Source organism: Anabrus simplex, chromosome 2 (assembly GCF_040414725.1).
Source record: "Anabrus simplex isolate iqAnaSimp1 chromosome 2, ASM4041472v1, whole genome shotgun sequence".
Lineage (NCBI taxonomy): Eukaryota > Metazoa > Arthropoda > Insecta > Orthoptera > Tettigoniidae > Anabrus > Anabrus simplex.
The window spans coordinates 708,076,947-708,093,543 of record NC_090266.1 but is presented as its reverse complement, the minus strand read 5'-3'; the positions used below and the strand labels follow the sequence as shown (position 1 = coordinate 708,093,543).

At 41.9% G+C, this 16,597-nt stretch overlaps 1 protein-coding gene across 1 annotated transcript in view; it reads left to right on the top strand.

Moving 5' to 3' along the window:
- The window catches only part of LOC136863055 (MAM and LDL-receptor class A domain-containing protein 1), a 198,323-nt gene that overhangs the window by 102,399 nt on the left and 79,327 nt on the right, over nucleotides 1-16,597 (top strand). Inside the window, exons 5-7 of the mRNA XM_067139383.2 lie at nucleotides 1,610-1,736; nucleotides 7,386-7,554; nucleotides 14,957-15,133. Of these exons, the coding sequence (XP_066995484.2) occupies nucleotides 1,610-1,736; nucleotides 7,386-7,554; nucleotides 14,957-15,133 (473 nt within the window). The remainder of the gene's footprint in view (nucleotides 1-1,609; nucleotides 1,737-7,385; nucleotides 7,555-14,956; nucleotides 15,134-16,597) is intronic.

Below are 16,597 nucleotides of genomic sequence, written 5' to 3'. Positions count from 1 at the left end.
GTTTTAATACACATCTTCATTGGTATACAATACATCGCACTTCCAACCGCCATAGAAACTCGCAATGCTGAATACATACATCCCCCCTCCTATTAAACTCAGTCCACGTATCGCCGTTGCGCCTCGGAATACCGCTGAGACAATGTTGAGGGGAGAAATACTGTCCCGCAGTACATGTATCACTTACAAGGGAACATCGGCAATGGGTTAATCGCCGATTGCGACGAAACTTGGAAAACACATGGAGGTACACGTAGAAACGATGTCGGCATCAATTTTGGGTGCCAACATTCATTAGGGCGTTAACTACGAGGCCTAAAAGTTGCGACATTTCAAATTCCGCGCGATCAGCGATGAATACCTGCTAGCCAATGCTAAGCTGGCACACTGCGTACTTGGAGACACGCCTCTGCACCTCCTCCCCTACCCGCTCCAATTGGTTCGCCGCGCAGCCGTCAAGCGCGGGGAGACGGGAAACGTGCGGTGGCGAACCAATTGGAGCGGGGAGGGGAGGAGGTGCAGAGGCGTGTCTCCAAGTACGCAGTGTGCCAGCTTAGCATTGGCCAGCAGGTATTCATCGCTGATCGCGCGGAATTTGAAATGTCGCAACTTTTAGGCCCCGTAGTTAACGCCCTAATGAACTTTGGCATCCAAAATTGATGCCGACATCATTTTTACGTGTACCTCAATGTGTTTTCCAAGTTTCATCGCGATCGGCGACTTACCCATTGCCCATGTTTCCTCGTTAGAACTAAAATTCATTGATACAGTTCATGCAATACTGGACATTAGATGACTAAGCCTTTCTAGTCAGAGTTCTAAGCTGAAATATATCACATAACAGTTCTTCTAAGCTCAACGACGATATGTCGATCCCAAGTAACTGGGGAAAGGCCAAGAATTAGAAGACGTTTATGATTACCCATACTTTTTATGTAGGTAATCGGGTAATGGGGAGGAAATACAGACTAGGAATGCCCACCTACCATGGTAGAGGCAGTTATCTTTAAATTTTAGCTAAAAAATAGAGTTCATATTTTACTACTCTACGAGTAAATGCAGTGATACTGTACGCTTTAATTCGAATAATTATACTGATACAGTGTATTACAGCATTCTACTACTCATTGTTTTCATTCCTCCCCTGAAGGAGGAGGTGGGCCTCTTGGACGATGACGCCGTCTCTCAGGCCGGGAGGCTTGTGTTGGAGAAGAATATTTGCAGTGAAGGTGAGAAGGATGGCCGAAGACTGCTCTGCAACCACCGACCTATAGAGCATATTTATTTAGATGTAATGAAAGGCTACACTTCGTGGAGTACTGGGTCGTGTAGAGAGTATAATACGAAGGTAATCCCAAAAAGGTCTCCTATTTTTTATAAATACACAGACCTGTTTATTTGTACAATGGTTTACATCATTTTACAGCTTGAACATTTAGCTATTTTTCTACATAATCGCCATTTCAGTCGATACATTTTTGTAGAGCTGTGAAAGATTTTGTATGCCCATGTCATACCAGAGTTCTGTATTTATAAAAAAATAGGAGGCCTTATTTTTGGGATTACCCTCGTACGTACATATTTTCATTCGCCTTCTCTATGTTTATAGGGGGCTATATGTTTTTCGAGACTTCACTTTTGATGGCTTCACCAGACGTACGAGTTGGGCAGAGCGCCTTCCTGGAAAGTCCCACGATGGGGACGACTGGCGCTGAGGGCAAGTGCGTATCTTTCAGGTACGTGTAGTGATCTTGTATATTACCTTTCAGATAAGTGTATTAACCTGGGGGGCGTAATTAGCTCATTGGCTTAGCTGCTGGCTTCCCACCCGGAAGGTTGAGGTTCGGATCCTGGGTAAGGATATTTCATCTGAACAATCACGTTGTGTATTAGCCTTATGGAAAATGTTGTGTTACTTTATACCCTTACGCTAAGTGTAGTGATAATATACAGGGTGATTTTTTTCCACCGTGTGCAAACTCTAGGGATTGATCGAGGAGAGGATACGGAACAGAAAAGGTCTAATGTACACATGTCCGGAAACGCATAAATGCATAGCAAAAAATTGCATGCATGCATACATGTATACCATTTTTTTACAATTGGCTTTACGTCGCACCGACACAGATAGGTCTTATGACGACGATGGGATAAGAAAGGGCTAGGATTGGGAAAGAAGTGGCCGTGGCCTTAATTAACGTACAGCCCCAGCATTTTCGTGGTGTGGAAGTGGGAAACCACGGAAAACCATCTTCAGGGCTGCCGACAGTGGGGTTCGCACCCACTATCTCCCGGATGCAAGCTCGCAGCTGCGTGGCCCTAACCGCACGGCCAACTCGCACGGTGCATACATAATTATATACAGGATGAAATACACTGGTGGAAAATAAATCCCAACACCAAGAAGGATTTGTGCTATATAAACGAAATTCAGGAAGCGTGTTTTCACGTCTGAAATGTAACGCCTGTTCAAATTGCGCGCTAGTCGACGAAGAGTGGTGCTAGTAGCGCCACTATGACCTTGCAAAGCAAGTTTGCTTTAAACACTTATGAGCGTTAGTCATCGTCTCGTGTTGGCGTTGTGAGGTAGGAGTGAGTCAAACATGCCTTTAAGAAGACGAAGAAGACCGTATCAGCATATTACTGAGTTTGAATGAGGCCGTGTAATAGGGCTGCGAGAAGGTGGCTGTTTTTTCGGTGATATTGCAGAAAGTCTTGGCAGGGGTGTATCATCATTGCATCGGTGTTGGCAACAATGGTCACGGGAAGCCATTGTCACGAGAGAACCGGGGTCCGACTGCAGACATGTCACTACGGAGAGGAAAGACTGTCGCATGGCTGTCGTGGATCGCACTGCATCTGCTACAGCCATTAGAGTTTCACTTGGCACCGGAGTGACACAGAGAACTGTAACAAGTCGATTACATGAGTGACAGCTAGGAACCAGATGTCCTGTACCGTTCATGCCACTTACTCCGTATCACTGTCATCTGCAAATTCAGTGGTGTCGAGCTACAGCTCACCGGAGGGCGGAGTGGAGATCTGTTGTGTTCTTAGATGAGAGCCGTTTCCGTCTTGGTGGCAGTGATTGCCATGGGTTCGGAAGAAGATGGCCAGGTGAGCGCTTGGAGCCATGCTGTCAGCTGCGTCGTCACACTGGATATACACCAGGAGTTATGGTCTGGGGAGCGATTTCCTTTGACAGCAAGAACACTCTCGTCGTGTTCCTAAGAACCTTGACAGCGGATTTGTACGTCAGACTCGCGAATGAACCGGTTGTGCTGCCATTCATTTGAAGTATTCAACGGGGTGTTTTATAACAGGATAACGCTCGTCTTCATACTGCTGCTGTCACCCAACGTGCTCTACAGAGTCTCAGCCAGTTGCTTTGACCTGCGAGATCACTAGACCTTTCGCCCATTTGGAACATTGTGGGACGGCAAATCTAGCGTCATCCAATACCAGCAATTTTTTTTTTTTTTTTTTTTGCTACTTGCTTTACGTCGCGCCGACACAGATAGGTCTTATGGCGACGATGGGACAGGAGAGGGCTAGGAGTGGGAAGGAAGCGGCCGTGGCCTTAATTAAGGTACAGCCCCAGCATTTTCCTGGTGTGAAAATGGGAAACCACGGAAAACCATTTTCACGGCTGTCGACAGTGGGGTTCGAACCTACTATCTCCCGAATACTGGACACTGGCCGCACTTAAGCGACTGCAGCTATCGAGCTCGGTAATACCAGCATTAACCGTTACTGATTTGTCTGACCAAGTGTAACACCATCCCACAAAATGGCGTACGGTACCTGTAGAACACAGTGGATGCACCTTTGACGGCTTGCATTCAAAATCGTGGCTACTACAACGGTTAACAATGTACCAACATGTCACATGTATTTTCGCGCATACTTAATCTGTGACCTGGAAAGTTTAATCGAATAAACACGTTACCTAGACAGTTGCTTAGCCTAAATTTCATTCCTGAACTAATGGCTTTTGGTGTTGGGATTTCATTTTTCGCCAGTGTATCTGGGGATAATTTTTAACTGTAAACTTAACTTTAATCATCATACATATCACGTAGCTGAGAAGTGTACGAAATTAATTCACGCATTGTCGAAATCAGCGAAAATATCTTGGGGGCTTAAACATGAGGCTCTTAAGGTAATGTTTGAAGCAGCAATACTATATTCCTGATGTATGGATAGGAGCCATGGAAAAGGAATGCACCAGGAACATTTACGTAAGTGTGTAGGGGCTTATTAAAATCTAAGTCGTGACAGGTTTCCGGATTATATCTAACGAAATACTGTGTGTCCTGACAGGATTGACATTATATTGTTATTAAAGCGGCAAAGAGTGCAAAATTGTACAAGGCTTTGAAAGAAATGTAATGGGATTACTTAATAGGCCTTGCAATGGAAATTGAACATAAACTACATCCAACAGAAAACATCGCAATTTGTGAGTTCAACGAATCGAAAAATTACAGCCTCCAAATATTCGCAGATGGAAGCGAGAGGGGTTTCTTTACTTCTTATATATTTCCTTTACGTCGCACCGACACAGATAAGTATTATGGCAAGGATGGGATAGGAAAGGGTTGGGAGTGGGAAGCAAGCGACCGTGGCCTTAATTAATTTATAGCTCCAGAATTTGCTTGGTGTGAAAATAGGAAACCACGCAAAACCATCTTCCTGGCTGCCAAGAGTGGGGTTCGAATTCACTATATTCCGAAGGCAAGCTCACAACTACGCAACCGTAATAGCACGGCCAACTCGGTCGGTTGAAGCAAGAGTGACATAGGAGTTGGTTCAGGTGTAGCTACATTTTTGGAAAATGAACTTGCACGACAGTTAAAATTTAAACTGGACTAAAGATGCTCGAATAATCAAGGAGAGCAATACGCAATACTTGAATCAATTGATAGCTTGGTAATGAAGAAAAATATCTCGCGGCAAGCTATGATATTCACTGACAGTAAAATAACAATAGACTCATTAAAATCTATTAAGAACTACCTTATTCACAAAATCAAAATGAAAGCAAAATGCATGTAACAACTGGAAAATCGAGTTCAGCTAGGTTATGGCCCATGCTGTGAGCTACTTCAACGAGCTGGCGGATCATCTAGTCAATGATACAGCGCACGAGAATGAAATGAGTGAGTGTTGTAGAAAAATTCCTAAAAGTGTTTTGATTAAGGCAATGAAAGACGAGAGCTTGCGAAAATGGCGGAGTGAATGGGATCAAACGACGAAGGGTTCACTTACAAAATCATTCCTCCCGCGGTGCGAGTTGGCCGTGCGGTCAGGGGGCGCGCAGCTGTGAGCCTGCATTCGGGTGATAGTGGGTTCGAACCCCATGGTCGACAGTCCAGAAGATGGCTTTTCGTTGTTTCCCATTTTCACACCAGGCAAATGCTGTGGCTGAATCTTAACTAAGGCCATGGCCGCCTCCTTCCTACTCCTAGCTCTTTCCCATCCCATCGTCGCCTTAAGACCAATCTGTGTCGGTGCAACTTGAAGCAAATTGTTTAAAAAAATATAATTCTTTCCCAGTGTGGCAGACAGACCTTCCCAACGAATTTATTTGCCGCCAAATTTCACCGCAATGGTAACGGCATGGGAAATTCGAAACTTATTTTCACCGTTTCAAGATTTGAGGTTGTCCTATATGTCCATGCAGTGACAGTCATCAAACTACGGACCATTTATTATTTCAGTGTGGATTACTTGAGAGAGAAATACACATTTTAATTAAAGGTATTTTAGATTCAGAATCATGGCCAATGAGCAAAAGCAGGCTGGCTAAAAACTATGTAAGACAGCCGGATTGAGTAGCTGAGGTGGTTGAGTGCTGGTATTCTGAACTCAAGTTGGCGGCTTCGATCCCGGTTCAGTCTGTTGGTATTTCAAGTTGCAAGTACGTCAGCTTCGTGTCGGTGAAAAAACTGTGAAAAAACATATAATTTTACTTACACATTCAAATGTAGTCCATATCACAACAAACATCGAATTATAGGCCTAATGTATCTCGCACGTAGTTAGGAAGTTAATGTTTGTAATATGATTACCCAGAGAGCATAGATTGAATGTGTAAGTGTCTTTAAGTCTTCTATTTGCAACTAGCATTGTGGCCCCGTCTACTTCTCTTGCTTGAAATAATTACGAACTGAGATTGTTCATCGTCTTCAAGGCAACCCTCGGCTTCTCTTGCCCTCCGTGGCCAAGTCTATTATTTCTCCAGATAACCTATCCTCCATCATTCGCATTACATGACATACATGGCATATCGACGTAGTTCGTAGCGAGAGTTCCTGAGGCCATGGTCTTCTTTGTGAACCAAGAGCAACTTCTGAGAGGTCTTAGAGTTAGGCTAACGGATTAGTACCATGGAATACGAGGGAGCATCTTGACTATATTCTTGCACTGAAGCAACTACGACCGGAGATCTTCAAAATCTTAGAGTGAAAGTCTTACGAGGCTATGTGTAACTAAGGTCAGCAACCTGCTTCATAGGCATGGAAGCTACCAAGTACGCTCAAAATGTGAGATGTAAATACGACATAACTGTAATATTGTATGTACATTATAGTAACGTTTCAAGTGGAGTCTGTATTGTCATCAACCTTTCGTCTATGGCTCGAGTAGCAGTATCGGAATAGTTACTGAGAAGTAGAGCTCTATACATCTGAATGCGTAGTGATATTCTTAAGAAGTAGTACAGTGCCCTGTGATGGGACATTCCTTCCAATCTTTGCGTTCCAGTTCTTTTCTTCCGATTCGATGTCGAATAATAACAACAGTTATAACGTCATTGGTTTTCCATACCACTAACTACTTTTACGGTTCTTAGAGACGCCGAGCTAGTCTAAGTATATCGGACGGTAAAGCTCTGGTCTTCTGAGCCGAACCTGGTAGGTTCTGGTTCATTCCAGTGGTATTTGAATGTGCTCAAAAACGTCAGCGTCGTGTCACTAGATTTAATGGCAGGTTAAACAACTCCTTTGGGACAAAATTTCGGCACGTCGGCGTCTCCGTAAACCGTTATAGTAGTTAGTGGGACGTAAAATCAATAACATTCTTATTATTATTATTAGAGACGCTGAGGTGCCCAAATTTTGTCCCGAAGTTCTTTTACGTGACAGTAAATCCACTGACACAATGATGACCTGTTTGATCACCTTCAAATAGAATGAAAATGAGCCGGAATAGAACCCACCAAGTTAGACTCAGGAGGCTAGCGCTCTGCCGTCTGAACTCCACATCGAGCTCTCATCAATACTTTCTGAGTTTTCTTAATATAGTATGATCTGGTTTAAGTGATAATTAAAGAACGAGGTTGTTAAACATCTCTAACAAGCGATGTCGTTGTTGTTCTTCAGCTACGCTCTGGATGGACTGAGCGCCGCAGGGCTCCGTGTTCTCATGCATCCTGTATCTGAGGAAGGAGGCCCGGCAGCATTCGACCGTGTCATTTGGAGTACCAAGGATCCCACCAATAAGAAGTGGATGGAAGCTGAAGTCCTCTACACATACAACAACGATCAACAGGTACAAGGTCATTTATTCAAGTCCAAATGACTCTTAAATGACTGTGACGTCCGACTCGTTGGCTGAACGGTCAGCGTACTGGCCTTCGGTTCAGAGGGTCCCGGGTTCGATTCCCGGCCGGGTCGGGGATTTTAACCTTAATTGGTTGATTCCTACGGCACGAGGGCTGGGTGTATGTGTTGTCTCCATCATCATTTCATCCTCATCACGACGCGCAGGTCGCCTACGGGAGTCAAATAGAAAGAACTGCACCTGGCGAGCCGAACCCGTCCTGGGATAATCCGGCACTAAAAGCCATACGACATTTCATTTTTTCAATGAATGCGATAACTATTTCGTCTTGTTTCCACCCTGGGAGAAAATAGAATTTATTTAGCTGATTTTCTTTACATGCTCACGTTCATTCGGAGTTCTAAGTTATCGCTTTCTTAGTCTGTATACGACAATTTCGACCGCTCACTTAGCACCAAAATTTGTTGATAATGAAGGCGGAAATCAAGGGAGGAATGATTCGCCGAAAACTTGGGAGACATCTACACTTCCGACCGGCTGTACATGATGAGGACGCTGTTTCCAGGAGGGATAACGTTACAGGGAAAAAGAAGAAAACCTCTTTTTGCTAGTGGCTTTACGTCGCACCGGCACAGTTAGGTCTTCAGGCGACGATGGGATAGGAAAGGTCTAGGAGTTAGAAGGAAGCGGCCGTGGCCTTAATTAAGGTACAGCCCCAGCATTTGCCTGGTGTGAAAATTGGAAACCACCGAAAACCATCTTCAGGGCTACCGACAGTGGGATTCGAACCCACTATCTCCCGGATGCAAGCTCACAACCGCGCGCCCCTAACCGCACAGCCAACTCGTCAGGTGAAGAAAAATGTATAGTACCTTTAAAGTGAAAAATATTTGGGCAAAAAAGTGATGACGAGTGTGGATGAAGACAGGGGGTATGGAGGAGGAAATCATTAGATCCCAAAATGGGAGTATTTTACAAGATAGAAAATATCTCCAATCACTCGTAGTCGGGCTGTGGGTATAGCAGATTATCCCGACGAATAAATTATTAGTCTGGCACGGTGGACGTAGCAATATAGAGGGCATTTTGAGTAAGCGGTGTAATGATGAGGTAAGGACATTAATGGATAAAAATGAAATTACGGAAGTGATAGAAACATGGCTACCAGTAGGATATGAACTACAAATACAGGTTTATTTCATTTGGAGTATAATGAATCTCTATCTTAATCCCCTTGCACATGAAAGGGTCAGTCAGGAAAGAAGAACTAATGCATCTATTATTCAAGAACTGAATATCTCCGAACGTCTCTCTTCTCGCGTCATAAGGAGAATCGTCCAATTCTTCGGGCATATTGTAAGACGGGATAGTGAAAATCTGGAGAAGTGTACCATGGAAGGCAATGTTGTCGGCAGAAGACCACGAGGAAGGACATCGAACAGGTGAATTGATCAAGTTCTGCGTACCACCGGTCTGACTCATCAGCAGACTTTAAGAGAAGCTGATCATCGTCAAAGTTGGCGCCGCTTAATCAAGAATATTTTGTGAAGTCAAATGGGGTCACGACGCTCAGCAATGAGTTACGCGACTCATGATGATGATGATGATGATGATGATGATTAAACAGAGGAGAGTGCGTAAAGGGCGTTATCCGGGAGGAATATCTGTGTTTATAAAGGGAGAACTACGTAAACAGATAGTACTTAGGAATCTGACCCTGATGGATGAAAATACTTGAGAGTACAGAGGAAGGGCGATAATATCTTACAGGCTTCTGCTATAATCACCCAGCGGGATCGCCCTTTTAAAAGAAAAACTATCTTATTTTGGAAGTAAATCCGAATAAATTAATGAATGTAGAAGCTGTGATAATTCTTATGGGAGATGTTAATGCAAGTCTGGGTGAAATAATCTGGTATACGATAGAGAAATGGATATGTAGACGAAGTATTAATAGAAGGAAAGAGAAGTCAAGTCAAGGAATGCAAAAGAAAGGGAGAGAAATGATTATAAATGTGTGGAATAGAGGAACTACATATGCTGGATGGTTGTTGGATGAAACAGGGTATTTAACTTATATAGTCGATTGAGGGAGTACTATAGATCTTCATATCGTATCTAGTGAGGCACTAAACGATAGTAACTAAAGAAAGGTAAAGAAATAGAAAGCATCTCATCAATCAATCAATGTCCGGCTTCATGGCTAAATGGTTAGCGTGCTGGCCTTTGGTCGCAGGGGTCTCGGGTTCGATTCCCGACAGGGTCGGGAATTTTAACCTTAATTGGTTAATTTCTCTGGCACGGGGACTGAGTGTGTGTGTGTGTGTCGTCTTCATAATCATTTCATCTTCATCACGACGCGCAGGTCGCCTACGGGAGTCAAATCAAAAGACCTGCACCTGGTGAGCCGAACATGTCCACGGACACTCCCGGTACTAAAAGCCATACCTACGCCATTTCATTTCAATCAATCAATCAATCAATCAATCAATCAATGATCTGTATTTAGGGTTGTCGCCCAGGTGGCAGATTCCCTATCAATTATTTACTTAGCCTTCTCTTAAATGTTTTCAAGGGACTTGAAAATTATCGAACATTTCCCTTAATAAATTATTCCAATACCTTACTCCTCATCCTGTAAATGAATATCTGCCACATTTTGTACTCTTGAATTCCAACTTTATATTATGATCTTTAAAATCTTCATTCAAGATTATTCGTCTATTAATGCCATTCCACGCCATCTCTCCAGTGCCAGTTCGGAACTTATCACATAGTCGAGCATCTCGTCCCTTTACCCCTAAGTCTTCCCTGCCCAAACTTAGCGACATTTTCGAAACACACGCATTTGTCGGAAATGACCCAGAGCAAACCATACTGTTTTCCGTTTGATCTTTTCCAGTTCTCATATTGAGTAATCCTAGTGAGAGTTCCATAGACTGGAAACATACTCTAAGTGTGGTCTTACCACAGACTTACACGGCCTCTCCTTTACATCCTTACTATAATCCCTAAATACCCTCATAACCATTTGAAGAGATCTGTAACCTTTCTTTACAACTTCGTTAATGTAATTACCCCAATGAAGATCATTCCTTATATTAGCACCTAGGTTCGGTACGTACTTACAGTAATCCCCATGAGATACAATCACCCCATCCTCTTGGTGAAACTTACAACCTGACCTCTCATCCCGTTTACCATCATACCATTGTGAGCTGTCCATCTCACACCAATGTCTAGGCCTTTTGGTAGTGGCTCGCAATCCTGTGACTTATTTACTATTCTGTACAATGTAACATCATCCGTAAATAGCCTTATCTGTGTTTCCAGTTCTTTATTCATATATATATATATAAAAATATAAAGGTTGAATAATACTGCTCTGCGGACCCCCTTTCCGCCCCCTCTTAATCATTACAGGATCAGATAGTACTTCACCTACTCTAATTCTCTGAGTTCTATTTTCTAGCCGGGCTGAGTGGCTCAGACGGTTAAGGCGCTGGCCTTCTGACCCCAACTTGGCAGGTTCGAACCTGGCTCAGTCCGGTGGTATTTGAAGGTGCTCAAATACGTCAGCCTCGTGTCGGTAGATTTACTGGCACGTAAAAGAACTCCTGCGGGACTAAATTCCGGCACCTCGGCGTCTCCGAAAACATTAAAAGAGTAATTAGTGGGACGAAAAAAAAATAACATTATTATTATTCTATTTTCTAGAAATGTAACTACCCATTCGACCACATCTGCCTAGTCAAATAGCCTCATTTTCGTCAGTAATCTCCCATGATTAAAAGCATTGTAAAGTTCAATAGCGATACATTCCATCTGACCTCCTGAATTTAAACTACCTGCTATATTTTGGTGGAATACAGCAAACTGAACCTTCCTGGAATAACCTTTCCTAAACCGAACTGCCGTCTATCAAACCAGTCAGTAATTTCGCGAACGTGTCTAATATAATCAGAAAGAATGCTTTCCCATTGCTTACAAACAACACATGTCAAGATCACTGGTCTGTAATAATAATAAAAATAATAAAAATAATAATACTAATCATAATTACACTACAATATTACTTAAGTGTATTATATAATCATTATATTTTATCCTACTACGCCCTAACAGAAAAGAAAACTGCCGTTAATTACTGAATATTGAAAGGAATACACAAATATTACACAACAGTAAAGAATGCAAGCAGAATACTACCGTATCTAAGTTTAATTTACGAGTACCCCATCTTAATTTCAACAAATTAACGGAAATAATAGAAATATGGTCAAAATGAAATATTTACACAGATGATTACAGCTTGCAGATCACTGTTATTTTTCCTACTACGCGGGATGGATATTAAAACCGCCCTTACATACTGAAAAAGACTATGTCTACAATAATTTAAAGTATTTAGGGTATGTGTTCTCCCAGGATGGTACTATATTAAGTGAGATTGAATCAAGGTGCAGTAAAGCTAATATAGTGAATTCACAGTTGCGATAAACAGTATTTTATAAGAAGGGAAGCTACCGGACGAAACTATCTTTAAACCGGTCTGTTTTCAGACCAACTTTGCTTTACGGGAGTAAAAGACGGATGGACTCAGGATATCTTACTCATAAGTTGGAAGTGACAGACATGAAGGTAATGAGAATCACTGCTGTTAAAAAGTATGGGAGCAATGGCAGGAGGGTTCTCGGAATTAGGAGATAACATCTAAGTTACGAATGATCACGTTGGATGAAGCTCTACGCATAAGCCGGTTTCGGTGGTGTGTTCATGTGATAGCGGAATTGAATTGTTCTGAATGTACTGTTAATTGGAAATGTAAAGCCCTATAAAGACTTCGATTTCGAGTACTTGTATAATTTCTTGTTGACCCACTATACTTTCAAAATTAAAAAGTTGGTGAGAAACTGGATACAAGAGAGATAGGGAGTGAAGGTAAGTTCACGTTAAAAAGGGCCCCATAGACGGTCCGTCTTAGCGTCCGTCTTACCTGCGCAGTTCTAAGACGACAGGTAAGACGGACCGTGTGTGGTAGAATTTTCATCCCTGTACCGTCTTAGGCTTGGCTCGAAGTGAATCTGGCAGCGCCTGATTTTTCTGTGCGTGTACAGGTAAGTCGGCGAGCAAGTTGGAGCGTGTGTGGGGTCTTCAGACTTAGCGTCAGTTTTAACCAATTGCTTCTACAGTGCAGTTCGCTCGTAGGACATAATGTCAGATTTAAGAATCATGCCTCGAGCGTTTCTAATGGAATTCATACAGCTATACCGTTGTAATCCGTGCTTGTGGAAAATCAAAAGTAAAGAGTACACGACACAGGGTTATTTTTACATGTTTTCCATCAACCGCACCCAGTCAATTTGGAAAATTCCATTTTCTTTCAAACTGCTGTCCAATACATATCCATTCATCTTCTTTTGTTGGAAACTGATACAAAATAAAATTATTATTGTTATTATTATTAAATCATGCAACTAAAATATAATTTTAACCCAATGTAATTAATTATATTTTTGTTTTTAGGTTGGTTGGACGGAGACTGTTAATTTTCACACTCCGTTATATAATTCTTTCTTATTGTACTATAAGCATACATTATACCTTGTCTTATATTAACATGAAATACATTTCCTTTTACCTTGTACAAGAAACTTATAAATAAATTTTACTTACTTTGAGATACTGATTCTTGCGCACCTTATATATTGCAGAGCAAGTCTCAGGAATTATTACTCCCAAAGACTGGACTGAAATTGTAGCGGAAAATTTCAGATCTTCGTAACTTCTTCCGGTTGCTAAGAAACGAAGTGTGACGTTGAGTCCTTCATGCGGTGTTATTGCCCGTCTCATGCACTGTCATTTTTTCTGATATGGGGCGCTACCAAGTGAAGAAGGTATAAATAAGTTTCACTGTCCATCCTCAAATAATTGTACCAGTCACCTGGTTCAAGAGTTAAATCTTTCATTAAATTTATATGCGACAGTGTATCTCGTTTAAGTAACCAAGCTTTTGCCCGTTTTGATCAACCCCCTGCGGGTGGGGGACGCACATGTGGAATACACCCGCGGTATCCCCTGCCTGTCGTAAGAGGCTACTACAAGGGGCGACCAAGGGATGATTGAATTAGAACCATGAAACTAGTTTTGATTCGTACCATCACGCGGGGAACACCATGGGTTGCCTGAACTTGCGAGTAGTACCACCATCTTAGGTACGAAATAGGTTTGTGATTAGTAGCAGCAGAGAGCGGTTCCCCTGTGGGTTTCCAGTACCCGTGCGTCGTACCCATGTGAACAACACCGCGGGTCTGGGCGTTGCCTGTGAGTTGTACCACTATATGAGCGACACCGTGGGTCTGCGTTTCCTGTGATTAGTATCCACTATGTGAGGAACACCACGGGGCCCGTGGGACAGGCAGCACCCGTGCCTAGTACACCTAGGTGAGGAAACTCTCGGTTTGCGTTGGCTCTGAGTGGCGCCATTGTGTGAGTAACACCATAGGTCTGCGTTACCTGTACGAAGTACAATACTTGTGAGTAGTACCATCTTGTGTGGAACACCGTGAGTTTCGCTACTTTTGATCAGTACCGCAACATGACAAATACAGTGGTTCTACTTTACTCGCGACATGTACCATTCTGTGGGGCCTTAGGCATAGATATTGCACCCCATTAGACTTCAAGCATCATTGTGCTTTATGAGTGATCCCTTGGTCAGTACTACTATTACTCCGACCTCTTTTGAGTCTGATCCACTGTATTTTGTTTGTTTGTTCGTTTTTTTGTTTTTTGTTGCGTTCATGTCCATTCATTCTTCATGACATTTTTTAAAATTTGATTTTGGTCAGTGGATGAATTTGAAATTTTTGTTATTTCATTTCATACCATTAGGTGCCAATGACCTCGATGTTAGGCCCGTTTAAACCACAAGCATCATCATCATCATCATCATCATCATCATCATCATCATCATCATTTTGATCAAGCCCTTTTCTTTTTAGCGTTTGATTTCAAATTTAATGCTAGAGCGGTGTAAATTAGAAGTTCCTCAAGCATGTTATCCGTGTACGACTAGCGAAAACTGATCGCAAGTCTGACAGCAAAACGGAGCGTCTGTGTCCTCTTCCGTGTTCCGTCTTACCTCTCATCTTAGAACTGCGCAGGCAAGACGGACAGTAAGACTATGGGGCCCTTATAGTCTCAATGAACGTTTATCTTCCTCTAAACGCACAATCAGGACACAAATGTTGAAGAGACCTTCACATCCTCCGTAAGTTTCTTCTTATATCAATGTTGTAATCTGAGGGACAGATCGTTCGAAGGTAGACGTGTTCATGTACCGGTACATTACTGAATGTGAATGTCAAGTGAGAACTTTATTTCACAGATCGTGTTTGAGGGCATCGCCAAAGAGTCGACAGATGCGTACCGCAAATATCGGGGGTACGTGGCTATTGACAACGTAGCGCTGAAAGCGGGAGGCGAGTGTAAGGGACACTGCACCTTCGAAGGAGGTCTCTGTGGATGGACAAATGACGAAGATGATGACTTCGATTGGTCACTGGTAAGTATATGGTCGCTCTAATGTTCCCAGGCTATTGGGTAGTTAGGTTTTGACTTTACTTTATTATCACGTGTAATGTTAAATTAGTACGGTAGTAAGCTCAACCTATAGTATTGTAAGCAGTGATGTCCATTGTTGGATGCTCTAGCGAGTGGTTGGCTGTTCCAAGAGCTCTGTATTATCTCAGTGATAAAGTAGTTAATAGTTGTAGAAACTTAGCAAATTTTTTTGTGTGTGTGTGTGATACATTTAGTTCTACAAATATTGGTGTTTAGCGTTTGTTTGTAGTAATCTGCGATTAGTGGTATACATTTACAATTTTCACACTGAGTGGTTCCGTAGGCGTTCGCTAGGTTACAACCTTTAATTTAGGACTGCGTGAAAGAAGAAATGTCTCCTTCTTTTTAATATTAATATTAAACTATCAGTAGGTTTGTTGAAAAAATACTTACGAAGTCGGGATATTAAAACGAGTCGTAACTTCGGCAGCGGTTATATTAGTGCAGGTAATTGACAGGGTATTTCAAATAACAGTTCAACTGTTCCACCTATCACGAAGGTAATAACTTCTTTAAATTACGCGATACTTTGTAAATTTTGTTTTAAGAAAGAATTTCAACAGAATGTACAGTATTTCACTGGCGAAATGGTTAACAACGGTCGTTGTATTGTTACTGATTATTGTCGCTCTTCGTATTCAAATATTAGCATTGTTGGCTACAATCGTGAACAAAGGGTGTAGTGTATCAAGAAAATATAAATCAGCTGATTCTTGTATTCCGATCATTTGTAGTTCTGAGTGGACAGTTAAAGTATCCGTAATTTATATTTCACACCCTCGATTTTTCAGTGTTTATGATCAGTTAGCTAATAATGATCAAGTTCCTATATCCCAATTATTGCAATTCAAGTCCCTGGCGTAGTTTTGACAGAAGTACTTTTGAGAAATGATTGTAAACAACCTCATATTTTTCAGAATTTAAGGACACTTTTATTCTCCGTTCCGCGGAGTAGGAAAAATAATAGTAATCCACCGTCTGTAATAATCACATAACCACATTTCATATGAGAATTTTAGTGTAGATACGGTATATTAGATAGTATCTTGCCTGTTATATTCGTGTGTATCTTACTGCAAACAGCAGGTTTCATTTCTAATACAGCATAGTAGGATAAAGTTGACTAATATTAATCTGTCTCCGCGTTTGACTTTGTTGGTAATACATGAGTAGTTCTTGCGAATTCCTAACTTTAAGCCTAAACGGAATTTTCATTTCTATTTGTGCTCAGTAATAACCTATTGTAATTAGGATACGTCTGCAAGTAGTTTAAAAATTATTGTAGTGTGTTGTAGTAACTTATTAGAAATTAGAGTGCTTATTCTACTATTTTGAGCAGTCTTGCGAATTTCAAACTTTAATTATAATTTCCTTTTCTATTTGTGCTTAGTAATAACCTGTTGTA